This window comes from Rhipicephalus microplus, chromosome X (assembly GCF_043290135.1).
Source record: "Rhipicephalus microplus isolate Deutch F79 chromosome X, USDA_Rmic, whole genome shotgun sequence".
NCBI classification, from domain to species: Eukaryota; Metazoa; Arthropoda; class Arachnida; order Ixodida; family Ixodidae; genus Rhipicephalus; species Rhipicephalus microplus.
This window is the reverse complement of record NC_134710.1, coordinates 309,260,472-309,288,367: the sequence shown is the minus strand read 5'-3', so window position 1 is coordinate 309,288,367 and position 27,896 is coordinate 309,260,472. Positions and strand designations below refer to the sequence as shown.

The following is a 27,896-nucleotide window of genomic DNA, read 5'->3' as shown; positions in this document are numbered from 1 at the left end:
TTTTCAATTGAACGCTTTCTTAACGCTTTTGGCACAACCTGCTCATTCGCAAACGCGTTTGCGTTCTCATTAATTCCCAGACGTCTGCAGTGCTCGCTCCGACAATGATGATATAGAGAACCCTTATAGGGTCTAGCGTAATTAAAGATGCGAAAAGAAGAGGACAGGGTTACCCTTGGCGGAAGCGCGAGCAGACCGTGAAAGAAGAGGACAAAGGTGAGGCGCCGCGCGCTGCTCGCTCTCGGCGGTTGGGCGGAGGCCGGTGTTCTCCCGCCGCCATGATCCCCGGGCGACGGCAAAATTGAGACGACTCCGAGCAGCGTCGAGGACCTCTGAAAGCAGCGTGCGTTGTTGCGGGCTCCACCATGGCGGCGGAACAATCGCAGAGAACGGTAAGTCCGGCAAGATGGGCTGCTATATATGACCAGTGGGCACAGTACGACTCGGTGCTAGCGCTCGAAACCGTCCACTCGAAGAGGCTTGGCGTTAAACCACCCTGCCATTGTTGTTTTAATGTGTAGCATTTCGTCGCTCCGTTCTTATACGTCGCTCCACTTCAGTGCGTGCCATGTGTGCCATCATCGAAACATATGGCGCTAAAGTAGACGTTGAACTTATTGTTTAAGCAGGTGTTCTCTTTGCAGCATGCCCTATATCTTTGACCTGATTGCTTTTGAGCCCGCGTTGCGGGATGGACATGTCAGGGGCTCCGATTCCTCACTCACAGTGCTACGAATATGACGATTGAGTTGGGGCAATGACGATAAAGCGCCACCTGAAGCTTACAGCTAGCGATTGTCCAATTTCGCCAGAGGCGTAGTAGAGTAGATAGACGTGTTCTACCCGATGTCACATAGCGCAACATGCGGATATGCATCCATGAGATGAGGGGAGAGGCAGGCCCAAAGCTCTGCGCCTGCGGCTGCTGTGTCCCCGTGTCGCATTGCGCAATCAATTCCGATTCGGCGGTGCTGAACCAAGAAGTCCACAACAGCCCCCTCGTCTAAGTTCGTGTTCTCGTCGGTGCAGAAACTGCGCTACCAGAGCAACTCGACGTTTGTTCTCAAACCAAAATCGGCTGGGCGTCCGCTCTCGCCGCGGCCCCTGCAGAAGGGGCCGTCACTCAGCCGAGTGCTGGCCAGCGCGGAGATGTCCGACACGGCAACGACGGCGGCCACCGCCATGCCGGTGTCCTCCACCATCAACACGCCGCGCACCTCGTTCATGGCGCTCGACGTAAGCGAGACGCCCGGCACCATGATGGGGGTGAGCAGCATGGGTCCCATGGGCTACCCGAACAGCGGTGGGACTCCCTTCACCACCTTCGGCAGCATGGTAAGATCGTTCCGCGAACTTGCACTCTCTCTGTCGCAAGGGCTTTTCCATGCGCTAGCCGTATACGGGCCAGTCCACGCGCTTCCCGCACAGCCGCAACGCACGTGCCGGCACAACTGCCGCACACAAGCAGAGGGTGAAAGAGCGTCGCCAATTGGCGTATTTGTCCCCCGCTTGATAGGCACTGCACCGTGCTCCCGACCGGGCTGCAGAAATTAGGTGCTTTTTCTCATCTTCTAACCACTACCACCACCACCGCTTGCGTGCGGCAGGGGTCGCGGCACGTGCGTTGCGGCTGCGCGGGAAGCGCGTGGAACGGCCTTAAGAGAGCAAATTCTCAGCGTCCTGATTTGGCATTAAAAAAAAAACGCGCTCTTGGAACAGCGCGCGCATTATAGGCTGATTCGTTTCACATAGTTTTTTAGGAAAAAATCACTGCTCCGCCGCGGTGGTCTAGTGGCTAAGGTACTCGGCTGCTGATTCGCAGGTCGCGAGATCTAATTCTGGCTGCGGCGGCTGCATTTGCGATGGAGGCGTAAATGCTGTAGGCCCATGTGCTCAGATTTGGGTGCACGTTAAAAAAACCCAGGTGGTCGAAATTTCTGGAGCCCTCCACTCATAATCATATCGTGGTTTTGGGACGTTAAACCCCCATATCAAATCATACTAGGAAAAAATGGTACTTTGATACTTTTCGATTTATCAACGCCAAGCTTCGAAGACCGGCTGAACAAAAAAAAAAAAACAAGAGGGGGGGCGCGTTCTTAGAAATTATTTTCGAGTACATCTAACGTGACAGGGAAGTATGCAACATTTTTATAATTAGCGTAAAGATCACTTCTTTGGGTAAGTAAGAATTGATCCGTGGAATTAGTACATTTTTAAGCTCTATTATCATAGATAATAATGGAAAAAAGTTATTATATGTCACCCTACTGCAAACTTTACAAGAAAATTTTTCTCTTTATACGACTTCTTTATTAGTTCAGCAATACAATTTTTAGCATCTTGGACAACAATATTCTAAGCTTGCATACGAACAAAACAGTGCATCGAATAAAGGGTGATAGGTCTCGATTAGCTGAGCAGTTCATACAAACATGCACTGTTGACGTTCAAAGCGTACCAGGATTACATGTTTCTATTATTATTGTTCATAGCTTGCACGTGAATTATCAAGGAACTTGCGCGCAGTGCACGTAAACGTGACATCACAATCTTCACGTCCTGCCATAATATATAGTGCTCCAACATAATGGTTTCAGTGACGTCAACGCAAGACTTCTACGAATAGGGGCATATTAATAATTGTGGTTTGGGGGGCTTCATCCTCTCTCTGCTCATATAGGTGTAAGCCCCGCCCCTCTAAAATTGTCATGGAGAGAGCTTTTTACCCAAAACATTGAAAATAAGTATTTTTTCTAAAAGAAGTTGAGGCCTTAAAAAAGTGCCCTGCCGTATTCTTTCGAATTCTTCATAACGAAAAGTTGAATGAACAGCGGATCTCTTTGTTTTGCGTTAAGTATTGTCACAAAACATCTGGTTTAGCCGACAGTCCCTGTCCAATGTCAACCAGTCCCATTCCAGGCCATCAATGAGTAGTTGCTCGAAAAGCTTCAAAAAAAAAAAAATCTGTAAAAGCCAAAGGATATGCGTCTCACTAGCTAGAGTATTGAAAAATGCCGACATAATCACTGACGACTCAACTAAACGCGCTGGCTATTTCATGGAGTAAGGCGCACTATCTTGTGTGTTGATCTTGATTGCTATAATTAGCCCTGTTTCGGTAATGTAACGATTGAAGCAACAAATCAGGGCTAAACATTTCAATGAACTAGTTGTAGATGAATTGGCAAAACATCTTACTGAACAGTTTCTGATTATTTTTTATTCGTTCTATATTCGTGTTTTGAACAGCGGAGTTTTTCGTTGCGCCGGGTAGCGTGAACGGAAAGGAAGCCGCACGCGTTGGATTCGTTTTCGGGTGTTTCAGGAAATGTGTTCAATGCTCTTTAAAAATAGCAAAAAGAGCGCTATTTGCTCACTGTCTTCCCAGTTGCTTTTTCTGTCACATCACGCATCTTAAGAGGGTTGAAGACATCATTTAAAACAGTAATTAGGAAAGTTAAATTGACATTTTTAGTTAGTGGAGTTGGACTGTTAGGTCATATGGGAGAATTTAAGTCCTTCATGCGAAGAACCCATTGCCGCTTTGAGATTTCGAAAAAAAAAAAACAAACAGGCCTGTGGTAATAACTGCGAATTAACAATGCCGTAGGCCTATGTGCTCAGATTTGGGTGCACGTTAAAGAACCCCAGGTGGTCGCAATTTCCGGAGCCCTTCACTATGGCGTCTCTCATAATCATATGGTGGTTTTGGGACATCGAACCTCACATATCTATCAAACTGGGATTTAATAAATATATCCTAAATTCTGCGGGGAAACCGAAACCTAAACACGTAAGAGCGGAACTGCCATATTCATCTGACCCCAGTATTCTAGAACGCCCCTTCACTCAACGCTCCACCTTCACTTGAGAAAACCGATGGAAGCGGCATCTCTAGGTAGGGCAAGTCACTGCATATCAGGGACAATTTGCTGCCATTCTTGAGTAGCGCAGCGTCATTTTCAGCCGAGCAGCGGCGCAGTGCTCCACTCTGTCAAGTGAAGGGTGCAAGTCGAGTCGAGGAGCGTTTGTGAATACGGGGTTGAGACCCCCGAAATGAGGGAGCGTTGTTACATCACCCATCAACCGACTTCATTGTGTAGGTGTGCGGGCTGCGCTCGCAATTACAACTCGAATGACGTACATACGTTATCGAACGGGGAAAGAACTGCACCCCTGTAACCGCTGTTTTGAACAGTGACGTCATTGTAGTCTTCTGCTTTTCGCCCTCGTCAGCCCTTTGGCTTCGGTTTCGCCGCATAATTTAGGAGAATTTAATTAATTGATTGATATGTAAGGTTTAACGTCCCAAAACCACCATATGATTATGAGAGACGCCGTAGTGGAGGGCTCCGGAGATTTCGACCACCTGGGGTTCTTTAACGTGCACCCAAATCTGAGCACACGGGCCTACAACATTTCCGCCTCCATCGGAAATGCAGCCGCCGAAGCCGGGATTCGATCCCGCGACATGCGGGTCAGCAGCCCAGTACCTTAGCCACTAGACCACCGCGGTGGGGCAGGAGAATTTAATTAATCTGCAGTTATTACTAAAGGCCGCTTTACCGAAATCTCAAAGCGGCAATGGGTTCTTTGCATGAATGACTTCAATTCTCCTATTTCACTTAACTGCCTAACTCCACGAATTAAAAAAAAGTTAATTTAACTTTCCTAATTACTGTTACAAATGGTGTCTTCAAACCCTCTTAAGATGCCTGCTGTGACAGAAAAGGGAACTGTGAAGACATCGAGCAAATGGCGCCTTTTTTCTCATTTTAAAAGAATACTGGACGATTTCTTGAAACACCCTGTATATATATGTGTGCTTCTTCTGCTTCGCAACCACACGTTTGCCGATTTGTGAGGCCGTGGAATGTAGTAAATACGACGGCCGAGTATGTCACGTCACTAAAAAAATCTCGTAACTAGAATGCCGTAACTCTATAGAGACATGACTAGAATCCCCTAACATCATAAAGTCACGTAGCTAAAAATCATGTAATAGCTGTTCACGTGACTTACATTACGTAACATCACTTAAAACTGCATAAATTATCATAGTATTGCGTAACTAATCACCATGCTAAAATCACGATATATCACATAGCCACAATCACTCAAGTGATTAAAAACCACGTAACAGCTTGTCACGTGACTGAAATCACGTAGCGCGTAGTCCTTTTCCCGCGTTTCTCTGTATTGGGTTTGTAAAGGGGATAGTCTTTCTTGGGGACCTTCGACGCAAAAATTTTGGTCTGTCTATCTGTACATTTGTCTGTTTGTGCACTCTTAACACACCGGGTACTTGAAACGGCCGACTCCATCCGCAGCGCCCACCAACGTTGCTCAAGCTTCAGCGTTCATACTTGTGAAATTGTCAATTAAAAAGCAATTATTGCGCATGTCTGGGGCACCATAACAACACGTATATACTCTGCATGTGCGTCTTTTACTAGAAAAAGCATACATAAGTAATTTTAAGGACCGTAGTGCTGATCACGCTGCGCTGACCATGCAACGCTTGCACGAAAAAGGTGAGTGTTTCCAACGCTTTGCTAAGACGAGATGGTGGTGGCACCTACCCGTCGCCTTGCGTTCTACACCTTATCACCTCTGAGACGGGCGCGCACACCCGTCTCAGAGCCACGCGCTTCGTTTTCCAAGAAAACTGCCAGATGGCGCTCATATCTCACGTGTGACGTGACTTGATGCGCTCGTTCGCCTCCGCTGCACGCTCGAGGCACTATCACGCAGCGCCTCTAGAATACCACTCACCGATTTTCTTGCGCAGAACATCCAATCATTCACTCTCTCCACACGCAAGACAATGTATTTCGACAACATTTGCAGATTAACAGAGATATGGGGCCAATTTCTTTGCGCTTTCAGACATTAACGATTTTGTGAAATTCGCCAAGCTGTCCCTGCTAGTTCACATAATATGACATAGTATGACGCGATAAATATCACCTAACAAGAAGCTATAGTCACGTGACTTAAAGCACGTAACATTGCGCAACAATTAGTCGCGTGACTGAAAATCGTGTACCCACTGTTCACTTGACGGGTTCTCACCTCTATACCACGTGTCACGTGCGTAGCCTGAGGAACTGACCGAAACAGGAGGATATATAGAGTCTAAACACACTAAGTATGTAACTTGAAAAAACTTAGTACCTACAGCAAAAATTGGGGTACCCTTAAGCTTCGCCTTTATAGGTTGAATGCGATAGCGATATCCTCTTCCTATATAGTGCGTACTTGAAACACTTCGTGCATGAAATCTGTTCGAACTTGGTATGCACCCCCTACGCAGCCATGTATAGGCGCAGTGACGTGCGTGCCTTTAGCAGTGGGTGACCACCTTTAAACCATGAAGTCGTTACGGGCATCACGCGTTCTGACACTCGATGGCTATGTACGCTTATACCGCAATATTACTGTGATATGACATTTATTGTGAAGCCAGTATACAGGAGGCGCGTGTTTGTAAAGCGTGAAAGATGTACTTGCACCACATTTCCATGCAGAGGATGTAATTTCCTCTTTATTCACAATCAGACGCGTGGCTATACGTGGCAGAGCACTAGCCTGCCGCGCAAACGACCCGGAATTCGCTCCCAATTCGGACCCAGAACTTAATATATTTCCATCTTTCTCGACTCTACGGTCACGCACAAGATAATGATTTTTTTGCTCACAAGCAACGACGCCAACGCGGACACCAGAATTTCTGCGAACCGAGCTCTATAACGGTTAAAAGTTACGTGTCGCATGTGACGGCCGCTAAATGTAAACGCACCCGCTTTTCCATCCAGGGTCCGTGCACTAACAAAAACTACGAAAATGCTGGGTATAACACAAGCTCCGCTGTTCGTTCCAACGTCGCGCCAAGCTGTTTTTTTTTTCTTTTTTGTTGTTGTTATTGTGATAGCAGTTATATGGACACTCTCGGTGGATTTATTCTCGGTAAATGGTACATATATATATATATAGGTCGCCGTTATTGCGATGGACAGTATGAGCGCCGTGGCCTAATGCAGCGCTCTGAGGAGCGAGGGCTCGCTGGTTCGAATCCCCGGTGGGTGCCTTGGAATTTTTTTCTTCTGATTTATTGTTCTTATTGCCTCTTATAAATATATACATACATATACATATCCGGGACATGGCGGCGACAACAGAAATCAGCCGAGAGTGTCCATAAAATTGCTATCACAATCAAATTGGCCCTGTATCTACGTTCTTCGCGGCAAATGTCGTTGCAAAACGATAGTCTTCTACCGGCCGGACATGAGTCCTGGTCTGCAGCGTGACATACGGACCATCAGGCAGTGGCGTCGGGAAACATGAACTTGCGCAGAATCCGGGAACACTGTCTGGTGGCATCACCACATCGTCGGCAGAGGGCTTTTTCGTGCCTTTGCGTCGCATTTTTGGCGCAGCCTCAGAAGCACTGTGGTCTTCATAATCACATATGTTTATGTATTTTTCTAGTAAGTGAACACACTGCCTAATACGTATTGACGTTGCGCCTCAGATATCCCTAATATTTGCCTTTTGATCAAATACGATGCTAAGTATGAACGCAGTCACCAGTTCAAGATGGCTGGGCGTTGAAGTGCTTAAACTTTGGCCGATTGGCTGAATCGTGTGACCAAAGCGCGTCATTGCGCAACCGCCACAATAGTATCTGCCATATTGAGGCAGCCCACCCGGCCAAACGCAATGGTCGTTTCCACGTGGACCGTTAGAAAGCACGGCAATCGGGCCGCGCACAAAGGTCATGATTTGATTTTTATTTTTTTTTACATCGAGGACATCTGAAGTAAACGAAAAAATACAGTAATTCTTATTACATCGAAGGTGAAAAACTGTCTAAGACGTTTCACACACTGATCTACAATATTCTTAGTCACATATTTGCTTCGTTTCCCAGCTTCGTTGCTTCAAAAGTTAATTCATTTAGCATGCTTAGTTGGGCAGTTACAAATACAAAAAAACAGTGTGGCGTAACTCAAGACGATAGTCAGAAGCATGCATTTAGTAGCGTTGGCATATATAGAATGCGTCGGCATAGTTTTAAAGGGGCGCTGCAACATTTTTTTCAGTGTGGTCACAAAACGCTGCCGATCTGTAGGCCAGGCTCCTGAGAACATGCGAGCGAAACTTTATACACCTTGCTTGTAATATACAATTAATTCTGAAAGTACTCTTTTCTATAAAAATGGCCCCATACGCCCAAATGAACGCGCCATAAACCCAGAGGCCGTTGTCATTGACTCATTTAAGCATCGTGGGCCGCATAGTTATCGCGGCCGCCGCGTGATGCCGCCACATACCCACGCGCTCACCCGCGATCACACTGCATGACAGTAAGCCACACGTAGCAATCAGTGCACTTGTTGTTAAAGCAGAGAGAAAGCGACAGATTCCTGCAACTCTCCCTGTGCTTGATGGATCCTAAAACTTTATTGCGGCAGTTCATTCATGACGCAACTAGGTCTTTCAATCAAACGTTTCGATGCCTACTTGAAAAAAAAAAATGTTGCGGAGATAGGTGGGGCACCCTAGTTTAGCTTTATAGTTATAAACAGGAACCCTGTGACGTCTCTGGTCTGCAAGCACCAAACAAAAACAAAGTGATGAAGATACAAACAAAAAAGCACATTTGTTCTTTTGTGCAATTAGGGTGCGGTTCGGCACTCACTTTATGGGCTCTAATTACAAGTTAAGTTACCGCACCGTGCCAAAACAACTGCTTGAATATTATTCGTGGCATGGCTATTAAACTCGTGGAAGCCGTGTAAATGTTCCGGGTGATGTAAAAACAACAGCTTTGTATCGCGTATATGGGGTCGTATACTTTAATTAGGTAAACGATGTGTAAATGCGATGAAGATCAGCCAGCTAGGGCTCAGTTTTGTAGACTATATCATTTATCCGATCCTAGATCAAGTATAACAAGGACGACACGCGTGGCTACTAATTATGGTCGTCCAGAACCAGTTTGGTGCAAAGCTTTACACGTCGTCTATCGCGCGGTCCAGCACCCGGGTCTAATGTCGGAGTTGCAAGCTGAAGAGATGTTCGAGGCCGACTTTGTCTCGGACGCTCAGAGGTCACGCTGGCGGGCCTTGCCCAAGCGGTCGCGCTCCCGCCGGCTGGCGGGCTCCTCGAGCCGCATGATGCCGCCCGACAGAGACTTCGACGCCGACGACGAGTCCGATCGGCGCGGCGAAGACCGCCGAGCGCGCCGCCGGCGCCGCAGGGCCCGTAGCAGCTTCGACGACGACTTCGACGTCGGCACCGGCGGGCGCCTGATTTGCACCTGCGGCGCCAGCAGCAGTGGCGGAGCTGCGTCCACCGCCAACACATTCACTGGCCAGATGCCGGAGGACTGCGAGAACCTCTACGTTCTCAAGAAAACCGGCGAACGCAAGAAGAAAAAGAAGAAAAAGAAAAAGAAGCCTCCACCGCCTCCTCCGCCGTCCGGATTGATTAACATGCTGTGCGGACTGTTTGGTTCGAAGCCGCCTCCACCCCCAACGCGGCCTCCTCCCGAAGAGTCCAGCACCGAGACCGAGTATGAATCGGAGTACGAGCTGAGGAGGCTGGACCGTCAGCAGCTGGAGCACTTTTGCCGGCAGATCGACTTCAAGAAGTTCATCCCTCTGCCTGAACCGGAAAAGAAGGATGACAAGAAAGATGACAAGAAGGATGATAAGAAGGACGACAAGAAGGACGCTAAAAAGGATGCGAAGCCCGCCGGCGATGGCAAGGTGAGGCATGCGGAAGCGTTTTGATCTGCTCTATGGAAACGAAGGCGCCGATAATGAGTAATACCAAACAGATTGACGATCTAACCATTGCATTAGCAGGCTGCGGCTCTCCTTAATTCAGAACCAAGCGTTCGTGTATATACCAGGCAGATGCCGCTCGAAGGACACGGCACTCATTTGCATTGACTGCACCCTTCGAGGTCGGTTCCCGTGGAACTTTAACGAAAGGGTAAACAGCTTAGGCGACTTCCACGTTTACCGACTGCAGCACCGACGTCACGTTATGTGCGCGTCTCCACGATGCACTGCGAACAGTTAGATAATAAATGGAACGTGCGTTTTTCTCGATGCCTAATTATAATTAGACCTATGTAAGTCATCATACGATATTGCCAGCATTAGAGTGTTGAGCAGCCTCTATAGATGCATGAGTAGTTTGTACAATGTCCCGCGTAATTAACAAAGTTTTGTTTATTATTACTTAACATTTTCATTGTAGGTGGCTAATGTAAGGCAGTATTTCTCGTCTTCTTACTGATGTGTAGCTGAGCGAGAAAATACTACTTAATGACGCTCTTCTAAGAGTTACGCGAACACATATGCTTTTCGTTCAAAATCTATTTAAATGCGTAACTGAAGCGAAAATTACACTGTAAGCGCGAACGTTACTTACATGCGGCTTTCTATACGTGATTGAGATAAGCTCTTGTTCACATAAGCTGTCTACAAAAAAAAAATGTGTTGTTTTTCCTCTTGCGCACAATTGTTATCCTTTGGCGCAGCGGTAATGACACATTTGTTATTCCCGCACTTTCAGCCGGCCACTCCAACTCAGCCACCAATGCCGCTTGAGGTCAAGGTCCCTGTCATATTCGTATTCGGTAAGACCTCGCTTCTACACGGCCTATCCTTGTGAGCAGCCAAAAGCCGGTGTGAACATTCATATAACGCTTATCCCTTTATTCATAGTAATGTTTTTTTACATAGCAACAAAACAAAAAAATACGGCATAAACTTGTCGCAGACGTCTTTCATAGTACATATATAATACGAACGTGCCAAACCGTTCATTAGCCGTTCATTGCATGCACCGTTCGCTTTGACGAAAACTGCGTGTAAAGCTGCACCACGGTTCCCAGCCATCGCCACCGGTGGTCCTTTACCATTTGTCAGGAGCTTAAAAATTTAAAAAGGAAACGTTCAAATGAGGTTAAAGAGAAACGCTGTATCAGTTTTGACTGATAATTCAGTAGCCTTGCATTTGTGAACTTTACAGTGACTGATTATTATTGCGTGGATAGTTTAGCATGCTGTGGAGATGGATAAAGCTGCATGGTGCCCGATTTTTTTTTTCTTTTTGCGCTGCTTATCAGTCAAGATATGTTTATAAAAAAAATCTAGATGTATTAACGCAACAGCGTGGTATATCAAATGATGTCAGAGATTTCAAATTATTATTTTATCTCCCTGCTCCGGCTCAGTAAAAGCTTGAAATTCACCAAGTTCATACTTTAATAATGATACTACTACTACTACTACTACTACTACTACTACTACTACTACTACTACTACTACTACTACTACTACTACTACTACTACTAATAATAATAATAATAATAATAATAATAATAATAATAATAATAATAATAATAATAATAATATCTGGGGTTTAACGCCCGAAAACGACGACAAAGTTAATATTTTATTGGCTCTTTCCGACAGCAATATAGTCCTATTTTAGAGGCGCTAAGTCAACTATGGGCCTGTGAAGACGATGTAAAACCGCATGTCGTCACGAAGGAATGGCCGGGGCCAGTAGGACCATCCGGCATTTCTTTTGCGCCTCTTCTATATAGTTCAACAAGGTTGCTTCTTGCACGGAAGTGCTTTTTTCAATTGAAGAAGGGTAATTTACTATTACAGAATGGTTAATGTTTTTCACTTGAATGTCCGCTTAAAAATAAATGGGGTCGACAAATAAATTGAAGCTCACGCACACTCACTCAAGAGATATAGTTCACTCTGAGGACTCACTCGGACTCAAACTCGCCAACATATTGCTCAGCCGGACTCATTCAGACTCAGACTTTACGTAAGTTTGAGTGAGCCCTAGGGAATTGACGAATGAGTCCGCTATATATCGTAGAATGAGCCTTTTCAATCTTGGTGTAAATGCTCCTTAGCAATAATATCTGCGCGAAATGTAAGGCACGCCTTCATATTTTGTACCTTCAAATATTAGTTATCATTGGTTTCAAATCAGTGAGGACATATTCTATGAAATACGTGGCTCGCACGAGGTATCTTAATCAAGAACTTCTCCTGAAAGAGTTGCGTGGCACGCCCCCCCCCCCCCCCCCTGCCGCCGTTCCAAACTCACTCCTCGGATCAACATGAGGTAGAGAAGAAGAATGGCTATTTGGGCTAGTTGGTAGAGCATTGAGGTAGAGCATTGTTGAGATGTCTGTGAAAAGTTTTGAGTAGAAATTGAAGCTGATATAACGCCTACAGTAACGCTGAAGATGAGAAGACAGGATCATACGTAGGTCGGCAATTAAAGGCGGAGCTCACTCCCTCTCACTCACGAAATATGTTTTCCGCATGCTTAGTGCTGACTAGTATACTCAGTATCACCAATATTCACCTCAACCGGAGTCATGCGTACTCAGAGTCACAAAAATTTTCCTCAGCCGGATTCACTCGAACTGAAATTCACCAAAATATTACTAAATTCATTTCCCAGCCCTCATCGTGTGTCTGAAATTTACCCGGAAGACATTCAACCAAACTGCCGACATAGAAGGTTACCCAAAATCGCATTGTTTGGGAATGCGAGAGAAACATGCCACGAAAGGCAATACCCCTCTCTCGGTATACGTGGCAGTCACTCCTGTCGTGAGCCGACTACCGTCTACAGACAGAAGTGATTAAATGGGCCGAAACGGTGGTGGCAAGGTTTTGGCCAGCACCTTTCGAACCACCGGCAAGATTAATTCAACGACCTCGTTGTGCCATTAATAAAGTTGTTACTGTCTATCTATCGCACCCAGACTCAGACTCATGTCCCGATCTGAGTCTGAGCGAGTGAATGAGTCGACTCATGAGCCGACCTATAGGGAACTCACCCGCCACGCAGCCCCAGTGGGGACTTGTGGGTGCAATTCTCAGCTTTCTTCTCAATACTTCTCCTTGCTTCCATCTTGTGACCTTGCAGCATACACTATGCATATAACCTCACCTAGTCTGCTCGGCGTACCATGGACGTAATAGGGGGAGGTAACAATACCTTATGTATGTTCGTACGTGCGTTTGTTTGTATGTGTGCGCGTATATATACACAAGCAAAAAACTTGAAAGCTGTTGAACACCGGCCCCCCTGGCTACGCACATGCGTATGCCGGCATTCGGAATTAATTGGTGGGGTGGCACATGTGTTCTCTATATAGATGGCGTCGGAACAGTGCTCCTTCAGACTACATCAGACATTTGCATTCTTCCGAGTGGTCGTGCACGCAAGTATGTACATGTACGTACGTGTGCTTGCCAGGGAGAGAAAATAATGTGAAGCGGTTACACGGTTCATCAAGACTTCATAAATCGCACTTGAGAGTAATTTCAACAATAACTATATTTATTAACAGTGTCAATTGTTGAAAGAAATGTGCGGAGAAAAATAACTCTGCAGCGTGCCTTTGACCCCTGATATGAGCAGTCAACCTCATGGCCTCAAACGACTCCCAAATTCAGCGCGACATTTAAAACACGGTTGCTGACCCGCTGGTCGCGGGTTCCTATCCCGGCTGCGGTGGCTGCATTTCCGATGGAGGCGGAAATGTTGTAGGCCCGTGTGCTCAGATTTGGGCGCACGTTAAAGAACCCCAGGTGGTCGAAATTTCCGGAGCCCTCCACTACGGCGTCTCTCATGATCATATGGTGGTTTTGGGACGTTAAACCCCACATATCAGTCAAAACATTTAAAACACGGTGAAGTACACATGTCAAAGCTTCGAAGTGCTTCAGCATTCTTTCTTTTGACAAAGAAAGACAGTAGTGAACTGGTCAACTTCTTTGTACCTTAACAATACGGCGTCCAATAATATCGGCCGAAGCTCAGTTTGACTGCGGCTAGAACATATTTGTTTTGTAACAGCGCAGTAGTCGTGAGTGTAAAAAATAACAAAACAAAAACGAAGCTGGGTTGGCGATGCTGTGGTTCCATATATGTGTTTCCTGGTTTTAGAAGAGGATACAGCAGACGCATCGCGCACATATTAATATCCGAGTCTGTCAAGGCATTGCGCTAATTTGAACTGCTAATGATACATTGGCGAAGGAATCCTTATACATAGTTCTTAAGGTTTTACGTCCCAAAACCACGATATACGATTGAGAGGTGCCATACAAGACAGATACGCCGATTTTGACCATCCAATGCTGTTTAAGGGGGAGCTCAAGAACTTTTTGAAAAAAAAAAATGTCTGAAGCGCGTAATGACAGGTTAATCTTTGCAAAATTCGAAAAAAAAACAAAGTGACAATTAAAAGTTAATGCAAACAGCACTTTTTGACGAATAAAAAACAGACAGATGCTGTAGTCGCCGATCTTCCAAAATAGCACAGCAAATGTGGTGACGTCATCCTCGGTATGCCGTGCTATCTGCAACAGCAGCCATGATGAAACGTGGTATCTTCGATAAGTTCCGACAGAGCAGAGGCACGTCACGTGTTAGTGGCGGGGGGGGGGGCATGGTTAGGGATACGAAAGGCTGTGTTCGCGTAGCTCTCGGCTGTACAGCGTTATTTCAGATATCTTAGTCCAACAGAAGAATTTTCAGCTGACGCTTTTACTCGAGCGTTCGTCCCGTCAACAGCCCAGTCGCACATCGGATGAATGAGCGGGCGGATCGCATGGGCGGAGCAAGACAAACTTTTATTTCGCGTATTCTAAAACTCGGGCTGCAACATCCGCGAAAAAAAGCTTACATAGTCGACAAGAATGCCGTTTCTTACTAACCACGAAGTTTTAGCGGATTCTAAAACCTCTTCAGCTTCCCTTTAACCTGGCATAGGAACACTCCAGCTGGGAAAGCCGACCAAATTGATTGTCACAGACAGCTCAGGCGTGCGTCATGAGTCAATGAGTATATAGTTATGCGCAATGAAACATGACATTAATATTGTTTCGAAAGTGCTAGAATATTACACTGAACGATACAGTTCGTCTAGAGCCATAATAATTCTGTCTGTATCCACCCGAACTAGAATAATAGTCGTCTTAGCTAAACCATCAAGACGTCATATACAGACAGCCTGTCAAGTCCTGAAGATGGTCCGCATACAACTAGAGATTATCTGAATAGTATATAAAAGAATGATTGATTAATAATTCTTATTGGCACACATAGATGATAGTGAGCTTCTGCATAATTTGGGGGGAGGGGATGAGTGTGCCATAAGCTGTTAACCCAAGAAATATGCCAGTGCACACGACGAGCGATGCACGGTGCAGCTGACAGATACATGTATGCATGCCAAGGATTATAACGTCGCCTTCAATCTTTCTTCTAGTTATTTATTATTACTTTTGCTGCTCCTTTCCATCCAGGTGGCCCCGGTTCCGGCAAAGGCACGCAGTGTGAGAAGATCGTGCAGAAGTACGGATTCACGCACATCTCCTCCGGGGATCTGCTGAGAGCGGAGGTGCAGTCCGGCAGCGATCGGGGCAAAGAGATGAACGAAATCATGAAGAAAGGAGAGCTCGTCCCGCTGGTACGCATGTTGTTCTCGCTGCCGCACACTCAACACGTTTCGAGCACTTCAAAGGAGTACGGCAACACGATATAAAAAGTAAATCGCCCCCGGCGTAAGCGATGCTGCAGTCCGTTTGTTGTGAGCCTTCCGTTAATTTAAGTATAACACGTGTTTCGAGAAACGTGTCGGAAAGTTCTCAAGAGTGAGGACGATGTGATGTTCACTCGATGGCTTCATAATTTTTTGTGCAATATAGAAATCCACTTTTTAGCAGCCTTAATATTTACCTACGTTTGCAGTAAACCCATGTGTATCTGTTAATTCTAGTGTAGATTGATACGTAACATAAAATTGCTCGCTGCCTGGGAATAAAGAAAAGAGAAACCGAAAGAACTCTCGTGCAGAAACGAAGCCTTCGCATCGGCACTGACTCAACTTACTCTCGGTTCAACTGAGGAGGATAATCTCTCACCCACCACGGGAGGAGCGACCGTTATAAGTTTGATTCGCATGTTCATGTAATATTGTCGTTCTGCTGTGATGGTGTACAATGCTGCAACAAACCTGGAACACACGGAACTCCTTGTTTGGGCGAACTTTTAACCGAAAAATTAACAGTCGGCCGACGAGTGATCTTATCATATAGGCCTTTTATGTGTGTACGTCAGTCATCCAGCATCCTAACATTATCCGCTGGCTCTCCTGGAAGCTGCCGCACACGCTTGATTACTAGCGTCCTGCGCGTAGTCTTATGGAAATGGTCTCAAATAATCGCGAAGCTTCCTAACGATTGTGGTGGTCTCCTCTGAGCGTTGCTAACAGTTGCTGTGAGTGCATCTGGAATACATCAAAATATAAAATGAACGAGCGTGACAATGATAACGTGCCATGTATTTTGTGCCAAGACCGTGATGTGATTATCAGGCACTTCGTAATGGAGGGCTTCAAAAATTGTACCGTCTGTAATTATTCGACGTCTCAATAGAGCGTTTCCCCTCCACCGAAAATGCGGTCGCCGCGGGCAAGATGGCACCCGCGACCTACCGTAGATCTGCAGACTTCTCATATATCAGTGGACCTATACCACAATACCGCATACGGATTACTGTTCCTTGTTGGTCCTCGCTGACTGAAAGCGTCGAAATACGTAAGGACCCCCGCTGGGGACGCAAAGCATGACGGCACTGGTCACACGGTATACATCATTCCGTATTTCACGGAACAGTATACAGATCAGCTGAAAGGGTACTGTTTAATTGCATTTTAAAATAACTCATATCCCCTGGAGTAATAAAAAAGTGACAACGCAACTTCGGTGGACATGACGAAGGCCATATGTTTCTTTTTGCGTAGGACATCGTGCTGCAGCTGCTCAAAGAAGCAATTAAGAAGGACCTGGATAAGGCTAAAGGATTTCTCATCGACGGTTACCCCAGGAACGTCGAGCAGGGAGACCGTTTTGAGGCTGAAGTAAGCACGCTAAAGTACCTGCCTTTTTCAGCCAATAAGCCGCGCTATTGCATAGTATATAATTTATAGATTGTCTCAGTTATTGTTGAATTGGGCATTATTTGCCTCGCGGCGTTTTCTTCGACTGCAGAGGCTAACGCATGCTTTGGCAAAATGATGCTAACGCGATAAGTGCCATTCGCTGCGACTAAAGCTATGGCGTATGTATTTTGCAATCTTGATCCCGAATGCACAGTTCCTCGTTCTTATAGGTGCAATTTCCCATTGGCCAGCTTGCTTATCTGACGATATTTCTCTGGTAGTCATTGGTTATAAATTATTCTCGCACTAAATTTGTTTATTGCAATATGTTTTTTTTTTTTCTGAATACGGGCCCCGATTCGTTCCGCTGGATGTCAACGCCTTTTGGTTTCGGTGGACAGCGGAACGTGCGTTTTAACCACGCAGCTGCTGTTGTTGAAGGCTTTTGAGTTTGAGGGCTGTCGTAGACCGCGGTGGCAGACCTCAAAAAAAAAAAAACGGGTAAATTCTACTTACACATGTGTGACTCCGCCGCTGACTGCTCACTATACTCCCACATCACACCATGCCCATCACTTCTCCCACCACTCTCTCCACTTCACTAACCCGCATTGTGCCACTTCAGTCCCACTTCATCTCAGTTCGTTCAACCCACTTCGTTCAACTCCACTACACGGCTCCAACGTCACTGTTTCATCCGTGTCCGCCAACTGGAGCTGGCTAAAATTTTTAAGGAACATATCTTTTTCACGGCACTGAAGTATACCATTTGAATAATTTAATAAACGAAACTTGTGGATCATTTTTAATAACTGTTGAACGCCACGCGTTAGAAGGAGATTTGAAATACTGCTGAGGGAACACAATTATGACAGTAATCGTTGAGAAATATGAAGCTTCATGTTCTTCTCTAAACTTGGCAAGTTGTGAATTAGCCGTTCAGTTAAATATTTCTCTGAAGATACCTCCTGCGCAGTTTTCTGCAATGCAAAGTGATAAGAGATAAATACTATAGGTGTAAAAAATATTTGTTTTATGCACTGTATTCAAGGTAGGCAGAAAACAGAGTCAAATTTTCGTAAAAACGCCGTGACAGAGACTTGTCATCGTACAAGTTGTGCGCCGAGTCAAAAATATTTTACAGTTGCTAAATACAAAAAAATAAAACTAAATAGCATAATACTCGTTCATTAAGCTTTGCACTATCAACGTGAGGGCAGTTTATGCGGGAAAGTTGCAGGCAGCTACATTTCATGGCATGCCCATTCTTTTCTTAGAAATCCGAGAGCAGCATGCACTCATACATGCTCATCGTCAAATTTCAAAGGAGATATCGGAACCAAGCCTCTCGGGCTCGCCGATAATGCGGCCGCTTTTTCTCATCACACCGCAACTTCCCGTTGCGTAAAATAAAAATATTGTTCTCTTTAATATTCAATCGTATTGTCCTTCCTTATATGTCAAGTTGTTCAAAACATGCACAGTACTCACGGATTGAAACATGACAATTTATTACTAAGTAACGAACGTAACGTGGTTCACACACTGTCCTCTGTTCCGGTCATAATTTCGACCCGAACGCGTCAGACCAGAGCCAGCAATATCCTCAGAGACCATACTCGTCGTGACAGGATGTGGTGAGCTCGAGCAACGGACCTTTCCAGAAATTGGCGCGCGCCACGTACGGATAAAGCCCCTATAGAACTTCGTTTTTCCTACGGCGGTTACAAAGCATTATGGGAAGACAGAGCACCGGCGGAGAGTCGTCTGCTCGCCGAAGCGTCGGCTCGATCACCTAGTTTCCCGCAGCGGACGGGCGTACGAACGCATCGTTGCGGGAATATCGCGCGTAATAACCCTGTTTCAATCTGCACTCACAGAAGAGGCACACTCAGATTAAGATAGAGCCAGCTAACAACAAGCATCCTTGACTTATTAAAGGCACGAGTAAATACTCACGTACCAGCGAAAAAGTCCATTGAATTGGAAACTTTATTCAACTTTCGCGGCGAGTCCTCTGCACCTCGTTCATCGCATTCCCACGTAGCGGACGCTTTTCTCGTTTGACCGTGCAGCTTCATTATTAGTACTTTATGTGGGGCACTACCACTCTTGATATGCTTCCGCGCGATACGCAGTTCAAGACCATGGCACTTCGCGCTTGATAATGTCAAAATCCCACCCTTATAAATGGGTTCGAGCCCCACTATATAATGTATAGATTTGAATGCCAATTGCCTGTCTCAAATGCTGCGTCTGAGAAGCTTTGCACACTAAGAGCAGTAAAAACCAGCTATCAGCACGTCCATAAAGTGAATGGTGCCGCGTGTGGAGATCGCATAATTACGGCACCGTGTTGCACCACATAAAGCGAGAATACTCTGCACATTTCACTTCGCATGCAGTATTTGTTTTCAAAATAGCGTAAGACATGCTGTCTCTGTCTTGTTCCCGTTTTCACGGCTGTGAGTTGTAAATTTACTCAAGAATTTTCGACCTGACTGCTCAAAAGGTCGTGACTTGGTTAACAATGTGAAGAAATGTATAACGAAGTTAGCGTTAGTGTGCATAATTTTGACAAAATTCTGCTTTACTGTTCGAGCTCCCGTGATTTCTTGTTTTACTACGATTATGATAATTTAGTAATTTGTCGTTTGTATAGATGCCTCTCCAAGCTGCCCGAAACATAAAACCGTTGCTGTCATCTTCGCCAAAAAGGGCCGTCGATAAAGCATCTGAAGGGCTCGTCACAAGCGTGCTCAGAAAAGAAAATTCCACAGCATGAACTTTTTTATGTGGTGCTAATAAGCACTCAGTATTTGGGCATGGAATGCTTAAGCCAGAAAACGTTGATAAGTAACGCTGTGCAAGGCTGTTAATGGTGAGATGACTTTAAAAGAGGGCGAAAGCCTCATTCAGTGTGAGAAAGGTATGGAAGGCCGCAGCAGTGATTAGATCAGCTGGCAATGTCCTGCTGATCTGGAAAAAATGCTGCCGACACTCATTGCAGAGGCGTAGCCAGAAAGTGGCACACCAAGATCGCCCCCACCTCCCCCCCCCCCCCCCCGATATTTTTCTCACCATGCAATAGAAAGCGGAAATGATCATTCGAGGGGATGTCCCTCCCGAAATTAAGAAGGTGCCCCCTCCCCCCCCCCCCCGCCCTCTTCCGAAAAAAAATTTTTTTTTTGCTTCGCGCGCCTTGTGGAAAGGCGGAATAGGATCAGAACATGGACCGAGCAGAAAAGAAAGATAGCCTTCGCCATCGAATCGTCTTAGGCGGATGGATAGGAGACGTGCGTTTTTAATGAGGTATTTAAGGCTCTCGCCTTAATAAATTTGCGGTATGTTTCAGGGTATGCCGCAGGTGTATAATCTCATCCCCTTAATCACAGTGAATGAGAACATTAACATCTTAACAGTCAAACTTAGCTGCAGTGTTACAAAGATCGAAGTCCTGAAGCAGCACCGAGCAATAAAACGAAGCGTCCGGGGACTTTCGTGTATTATCACACCCAAGAACTGAGCAAGAGTGTCCGCCACTTTTTTCTTCTTCGGCATGTTGAGGGATGATTATGGTTATTTGGGACGAATAGCACAGTCTAGTTTGAGTGCATGAAAGTCAGAGCAGTCAGACTTTGCCGTTTTTTCACAACAGCTGCACCTAACACCAATCAAAACTACTCACGGCAAGCGATGAAAGCAGGCGAAAGCTGGAAAGCGCCGTCTGCCACGAGGGGAAGCGCCACGAGGGGAAGGCACGGCGCTGCGATTTCTGGAAAGGTTCATTGCGCCTGCAAGCGTACTAAAAAAAAAAAAGAGAGAGAGAGAAGTCACAGCTTTGCCGCAAAAGCGAAGCAACGAACGCGATGGCAACAAATTGGAAGGTCACGCGCACAATGGCAAACAGATCGAAACGTGCAACGCGTTTCTCACGTACAAATGACGCGCGAAACGTACTCCCAGGTACAGATGAACGCGAGCGTCTCAGTTGTTACTTCTCTGTCTGAAAAGCGCACCCTTTTCGCAAACGGAGGCTGTGAAACAATAGCAGTGACCTTTGTGCGCCCTCTAACTACAACAGAATCATTCCGGAGAAACCCAAAGGCTGACGTACGATCCTCCCCTGCAAGATCCTCCCCAACACCCCCTTATTCTCTACGTGGGCCAAAGTACACGTGAGAGATGAGAGCCGCCGCGCGCTCACTGCGCCATCTTGCTGATAATGCTGAAAACACGATAGCTCCCCTTCGATATGCCCGCCAACAGAGGCAAGAGGTAGATATAAATGGCTTGCCGTTTAAACGTCCAAGGAGGTACCCCTCGATGGTTCAGTGGTTAACGCCTCGCATTTACGGCGTGGAGGTGTCACGTTCAATTCCGCGCACTGGAGTCTTTTATCTGGATTTTTCTTCTTGCATTTTCATATATATTGTCACAGGTAATGGGTATGAGCCATCAACTGTAGGCGGAATCCCTTTGAAGTGAAGAAAGAAGAGGGCTTTTTGCGTCCTGGTCTGAGGGCAAGCAAGACGTCGTTTCGTCGCTGTCTGTTATTACGTTCGCGGCACTGGTGGAGGTGCTGGGTAAATGCGCCTTGGCTGCAGATTTTCAGCTGACACACTAAGCTACTTGGAGACAGCTACAGCTCCCACGGCAAGAAGCAGTCGCCGCCTGCGAGGACTATCTCCCGAGTACGGTCCCCTCTCTCAAGACGAGATGGCAACTTCTACTAACAACCAGGCGAGTCAAACCAACGACGCCTATTCTTTTCTCCCGCATGTTTTTCATGCGCCGCAAACACCACGCTCATTTCATGGAGATATTTATGAAGATGTTGACGACTGGCTTGACCACTTCAATCGAGTTGCCAACATCAACGAATGGGATGAAGCTCGCAAGCTGCGGAGAGTTTACTTTGCATTAGAAGACTCTGCCAAAACGTGGTACGAGAATCACGAGGGTTCCTTTGCGACTTGGCATGAGTTCAGCCGACAGTTTCGTGATGCGTACCGCAGCACTGAAAGGAAAGAAAGAGCAGAGCAGGCTATCTCGTCTCGGAACCAACGACCCAACGAGAGAGTTTCGATGTTTGTCGAGGACATGCTGCGACTCTTCAAGCGTGCTGACCCTGCAATGTCCGAGGAAAAGAAGGTGCGGCATTTAATGCGTGGGGTAAAAGAGCAGCTCTTCGCCGGACTCGTGCGCAATCCACCGACGACTGTGGCAGAGTTCATAAATGAGGCAACCACAATGGAGCGTACTCTCCAGTATAGGTCGTCACAGTATGAACGCCACGACGTGACCCCTGCTGCATGCTTTATCGGGGCTGACAGTGAGAGGCATGCCCTCGCTGAGTTCATAAGAAGCGTCGTGCGGGACGAGCTGCGCCAACTCCAAGCAGCGGGACCCCAACCACCCGTAAGTGCTTTCACAGACTTAATCCGAAATGAGATCCGACAGGTGGTCACCCCACTCGCGCCAACAAGGCCTGAGGCCCCTGTACTGACTTATGCGGCGGCTCTGCGATCTCCTGCACCACATGGCCTTGATCCCACCATGGGGAGAATGGATCAGGCTAGCCATCGATTCCAGGGCACCTCTTCGACTCCACCACCCGCCTCAAGGTTTCCGAGTGCACCAACTTATCGTTCGTCTGGATCGCGGCAGAACGCCACAAAGGCCAGCGTGTGGCGTACGTCCGATAACCGACCACTCTGCTACCACTGTGGCGAAGCGGGTCACGTCTACCGTAACTGCCAGTACCGCCAACTTGGTCTCCGTGGCTTTCACCCTGATGCTCGGTGCCCGCGTTACGGTGAGCGTCCCCGCGACATTGAAGCGTACCTCACGGGCCAGCAAGCTCCTCGCCTTGGTCAACGCCCCATTTCAAGATCACCATCACCTCGCCGCCCCACGTCACCTAGCATTCCCTCGTCATCTTTTGCTCCTTTCAGAGGCCGGTCACCGAGTCCCCACAGGGGAAACTAGAAACCGCGGCTCCTGGGGGTGAAGCCGCGTCCAAACGAACTGTCAAAAAGCCCTCTTCTTTCTTCACTTCAAAGGGATTCCGCCTACAGTTGATGGCTCATACCCATTACCTGTGACAATATAGATACGTATACATATACGGTGCATGACGCCGACGCTGACGCTGGCGGTGAAATCCAGCCGAGAGTGTCCATATAATTGCTATCGCAATAAAAAGTTTGCTGTCGCGTTTGAATCCGTAAGTACTGTACATTTCTTGGATTTGTAAATATGTAGTAATTTACTGAATTCAACATAATGACGTTCAGTTATTAAGTAGCTAAAGTGGTTGCTTGGCCAAGCTGGTACAACAGAAGTTCTACATTTTACACTGTTTTTTGTGTGCGAATTATGTCAGTTTTAGAGTTAATATTGTTATACCAGAAATAATGACACACTGACTTCCCCCGTCGACATCGGCGAAGACAAAAACGTTTTCCTTAACTTCACCCATTTCGAAGCAGACCGGTACGCACAGACGCTCTGCCACGTGTCCTGAAACAGTTTGATAGCGCCGCGTGGCTTTAGTTTCTCCTTCTTAGATGTACCTTGTGCGTTCCGACGTACTATCCAAGCACACCGAGGTATTACCTCGCTAACAGTGTCAAGCGCTTCGCGGCTGGCAACGATCACGTCAGTCTATAGGTCACGCCTCGGGGCGTTCGTGTTAAGCTTGCTGACGACTGTATACTGCGAGCCTGGCTCAGCACTAAGTTTCAGGGGAATGTTTGTTTCATTCAAGCATGCCATCATCATCATCATCATCAGCCTGACAACGTCCACTGCAGGACAAAGGCCTCTCCCATGTTCCGCCACTTAACCCGGTCCTGTGCTTGCTGCATGCTGCCAATTTATACCCACAAACTTCTTAATCTCATCTGCCCACCTAACCTTCTGTCTCCCCCTAACCCGCTTGCCTTCTCTGGGAATCCAGTCAGTTACCCTTAATGACCAGCGGTTATCCTGTCTACACGCTACATGCCCGGCCCATGTCCACTTCTTCTTCTTGATTTCAGCTATGATATCCTTAACCCCCGTTTGTTCCCTAATCCACTCTGCTCTTAAGGTTACACCTACCATTTTTCTCGCTGCGTCATCCTCAACTTAAGCTGAACCTTCTTTGTAAGTCTCCAGGTTTCTGCTCCGTAGCTAAGTACCGGCAAGATACAGCTGTTATATACCTTCCTCTTGAGGGAAAGTGGCAATCTACCTGTCATTATTTGAGAGTGCTTGCCAAATGTGCTCCACCACATTCTTATTCTTCTAGTGCATGCCATCACTTAAGCATGCCATCACTTAAGCCGAAATCGACGCCCAGGTGTGCAAGTGCACGAACCTCATCTACTTCGAGGTGAAGGACGAGACCATGCATGCTCGCCTTCTGAAGCGAGGGTTGACGAGCGGCCGCGTGGACGACAACGAGGAGACCATCGTCAAGCGCATCAAGACCTTCCACGTCGAGTCTGAGCCTGTCCTCGATAAGTACAAGGACATGGTGCACAAGGTAACTGCGTTCACTTAACAATTCGTGCATAGCCGCCTGATGTTCGCGACATGCTAAGCGAAGAGGTGTGGAATAACTAGAATTACAATTCGCTTAAACCGGGCGATTGGTTAGTTACTGGGCTACAAAATTGCGCGCTATAGTAAGTGTATTTATACTCTTTTTTTTAATGAGTCCTGACTTGCAGATGCCAACTCTGTTTAGGTCGTCATACTCTCTTCGGAAAGACGTTAGAGGCACGACACTTGCTATATAGGAGAGTTAACGTTTATTTTCAAAGAGAGTAATATACGTGTCGAAGTCGGGACCTGCCAAGTACAGTGTCACCTGTTTTTTTTTTGTCTTGTAGTCTGTTTCTTTAAAAACAATCGATCCTACAGGTGGCTTCGCTTGCAACTTTTATTAACTTAACTAACTTGTCAACAAAATAAACTGTAGTTGGCGTCATATGCTTCCCATTACACGCAGTTTGCCTCCACTGAAAATGCTTTTCTTCTTTCCCTTTGGTCATTTTGCCTGTATAGTGAAGACGACAAAACTTGCGAGGTGTGTTCACGTTTAAAAGAAATGGCCATGTGTCGCCTTTATAATCTATAGGGTATGTTCATGCTCCGATTTTTAGGGAGTGTAGATTTCGCGCATGAAGAATGGGGATGCATACTGCTGAGCGAACTAGACAACCGAAATCTGCATTCAAAAGAATGCAAGCAAGTGTGGGGCTACAAACGCCCCTTTAGGACAAATAATCTAGAACTCGATATTAGCGAGTTTCAAAGAGGACGTTCCCAAGTCAGTGGACGCTATTGGTGTCGCGCAACTGCAGCACGGTTCCATGTTCTGCGCACGCGCGGAGCAGCTGACTGAATGTCTTGGCTATATACTTCAAAGTCCCGTTTGCGTATAGCGGCGTGCGTTGGTTGTTCGTAAATTCTTGTTTTGCAAAAAATACTATGGCAGACTCAACCATTACAGTTCACCTATAAGATTAGTTAGTAAATGGGCAAAACAGGGCCAGAGGATATAGAGCAATATGGAGGAACACACAGGACTGTGCGTCTTCGTTGGTGCTATGCACGTATCCTTTCACGTTCTTTTTTTCATTCACAAACGTGTGACCAATTAACTGAACTAGTCCCACTTATGACAATTATTTCGTGGGAGTATTTGAAATTTCTCATATAAATTTTAGTCTAGTGCCAAATACGACAGTTCGACCAAACAAACAAAATATAGCGGGCGAGTATCTGAACCGAGGCTTTGTTATAGTCTCGAGGTGGCTGACCGGTGAAAATATCAAGTTCATATTTTGCTCATTGCAAAGCTACAGCACAAAGTCCGTCGACAGAACCTATAGCGATAATTCGGTAAAAAGCTAAAGCGCACAGTGTGTGCAAGCACGTCCCCTGAAGGCTCAGTGTTCACATTGGGACCTCTAAAGGCAAATGGAGTTTCCGTGTAATGCGCAGCTTACATGGGCCTTAAGGATGGGCACTGCTTTTGATTCATTGGAACAAGGTTCACAAGCTTACTTTTTGGGCTGTCCCGAACTTGAAGGGAGATGTCGGAGTATAATGTAACTATAATTACACTAGGCCAGTTTACGCAGTCGTCCAAAGTCAATCTTTCTTGTTTTTATTTCGCAGTTCTCGGCCGAAGAAGACCCGGACAAGGTGTTTGCATCAATCACTCCGTTCTTTGACAGCATTACCAAGCCGAAATGATGACGGGGCTGGTGGTTTATAAATCTTTTATTTTGCTGAAAGAAAGTACAGACATGTCTTTCTTTTTCCCCTTCTAGTTGGTTTAGCAGTAAAGGAGTCCTAAACCACTTTTCCAAGTGATCCTCACGAATCGATTGCTACATCTGAAATCCATGAACGAGCAGTTTATTTTAACCACCTTGTCTCGTCGCGACGAGTGCGCTGGAAGCGACACACTGCAGCACCGGGAGGGAAGAAGTTGTGCGTCAATAATTGAAGATTGAGCGATTTGGTGCGAATTCGTATTGATTTCAGTAGCGCAACGAGCGACGAGGACTAGGAAAGGTGTTCGGCGCCCGTGTTGTGCACCTTCTTTTCCTTCTCGTACCTCAGTGCTCTGCTAAAATCGAGACGAGTGCGTCATGACTTGGGCTCCGCGTTTTCGGATAAATACGGATGACATCCGGTAGCCACTCGCCGGAAATGTTTTTTTTAAGTGTGAATACACTTTATAAGCGACCCCAAACCGCAGTCTTCTCTCTATCTTTAAAAGAAAGAGGACTTGGCGGGCCGCAGCGCGACGCTCTACCGAATAAGCCACGGACGCGACGCTGATATCGGTGTCAGTAATAACGCGCCTTATACCCCCTTGCCCTTCGTTCGCTCCTCCGCTCTCTCTCGCTCGCTGCAGCTGCGCGCGCACCCCTCTCTCTTGCGCGCCCGCCTTCTCTCTCAGTCTCCCGTCGAGAGCGGGTCGTGCGATGGATGTCCCGGAGGCAACGCTACCATCAACAACGAATGTAGTACAACCGAATGCCAGCACTGCACCCGTCGTTGGAGGTGACGGTACCGCGGTGGTTTCGCCGACGTTGGAAGACAAGGCGGCCCTGCGAAGGGCTCGTGAGACCGATCGTAAGCGGGTGAAGCGTGCAGCGGATGCCGAACTGCGTGCTCGCGAGGCCGAGTGCAAGCGGGCGAAGCGTGCAGCGGACGCCAAACTGCGCGCTCGCGAGGCCGAGGACAAGCGGGCGAAGCGTGCAGCGGACGCCAAACTGCGCGCTCGCGAGGCCGAGGACAAGCGGGCGAAGCGTGCAGCGGATGCCGAACTGCGTGCTCGCGAGGCCGAGGACAAGCGGGCGAAGCGTGCAGCGGATGCCGAACTGCGTGCTCGCGAGGCCGAGTGCAAGCGGGCGAAGCGTGCAGCGGACGCCAAACTGCGCGCTCGCGAGGCCGAGGACAAGCGGGCGAAGCGTGCAGCGGATGGTGAACTGCGCGCTCGCGAGGCCGAGATGAGGCGTCAGCATCGAGCCGCGAACGCGGCCCAAGAAGCGGAACGACAACGCAAGCGTCAGGCGGAGAAGGGCGATGAAGGCCGGCGTCAAGACGCCGCTCGCAATCGTCAACGGCGAGTGGACGTTCCCGAAGCCGTTCGAGCCAGTGAACGTGCCGTGCGGGAGAGGGTGCGAGCCCTGGACTTTGCTCGTCCGGGGCTCGCATGCTATGAGGGGGAGTAAAGTTAAAATCCGTTGGCATTCGCCAGTGAGTTAACGTAAACTCCCCCGTGTGATCAAATTGCGATTCCCAGGAACCATTACACCATAAAGACACCATAGTGTGATTAATAAATATAATAGTGCGA

General features: G+C 47.0%; 1 protein-coding gene across 1 annotated transcript; it reads left to right on the top strand.

Annotated features, from left to right (window-relative positions):
- Positions 1-194: 194 nt before the first annotated feature.
- Positions 195-26,326, top strand: LOC142777209 (uncharacterized). Its single transcript, XM_075881533.1, has 8 exons — positions 195-392; positions 1,030-1,335; positions 9,051-9,782; positions 10,600-10,663; positions 15,387-15,550; positions 16,886-17,002; positions 24,372-24,557; positions 26,201-26,326. Exons 1-8 carry the CDS (start codon positions 366-368, stop codon positions 26,276-26,278), a joined length of 1,674 nt encoding a protein of 557 aa, XP_075737648.1. The 5' UTR covers positions 195-365; the 3' UTR covers positions 26,279-26,326.
- The last annotated feature ends 1,570 nt before the right edge of the window (positions 26,327-27,896 follow it).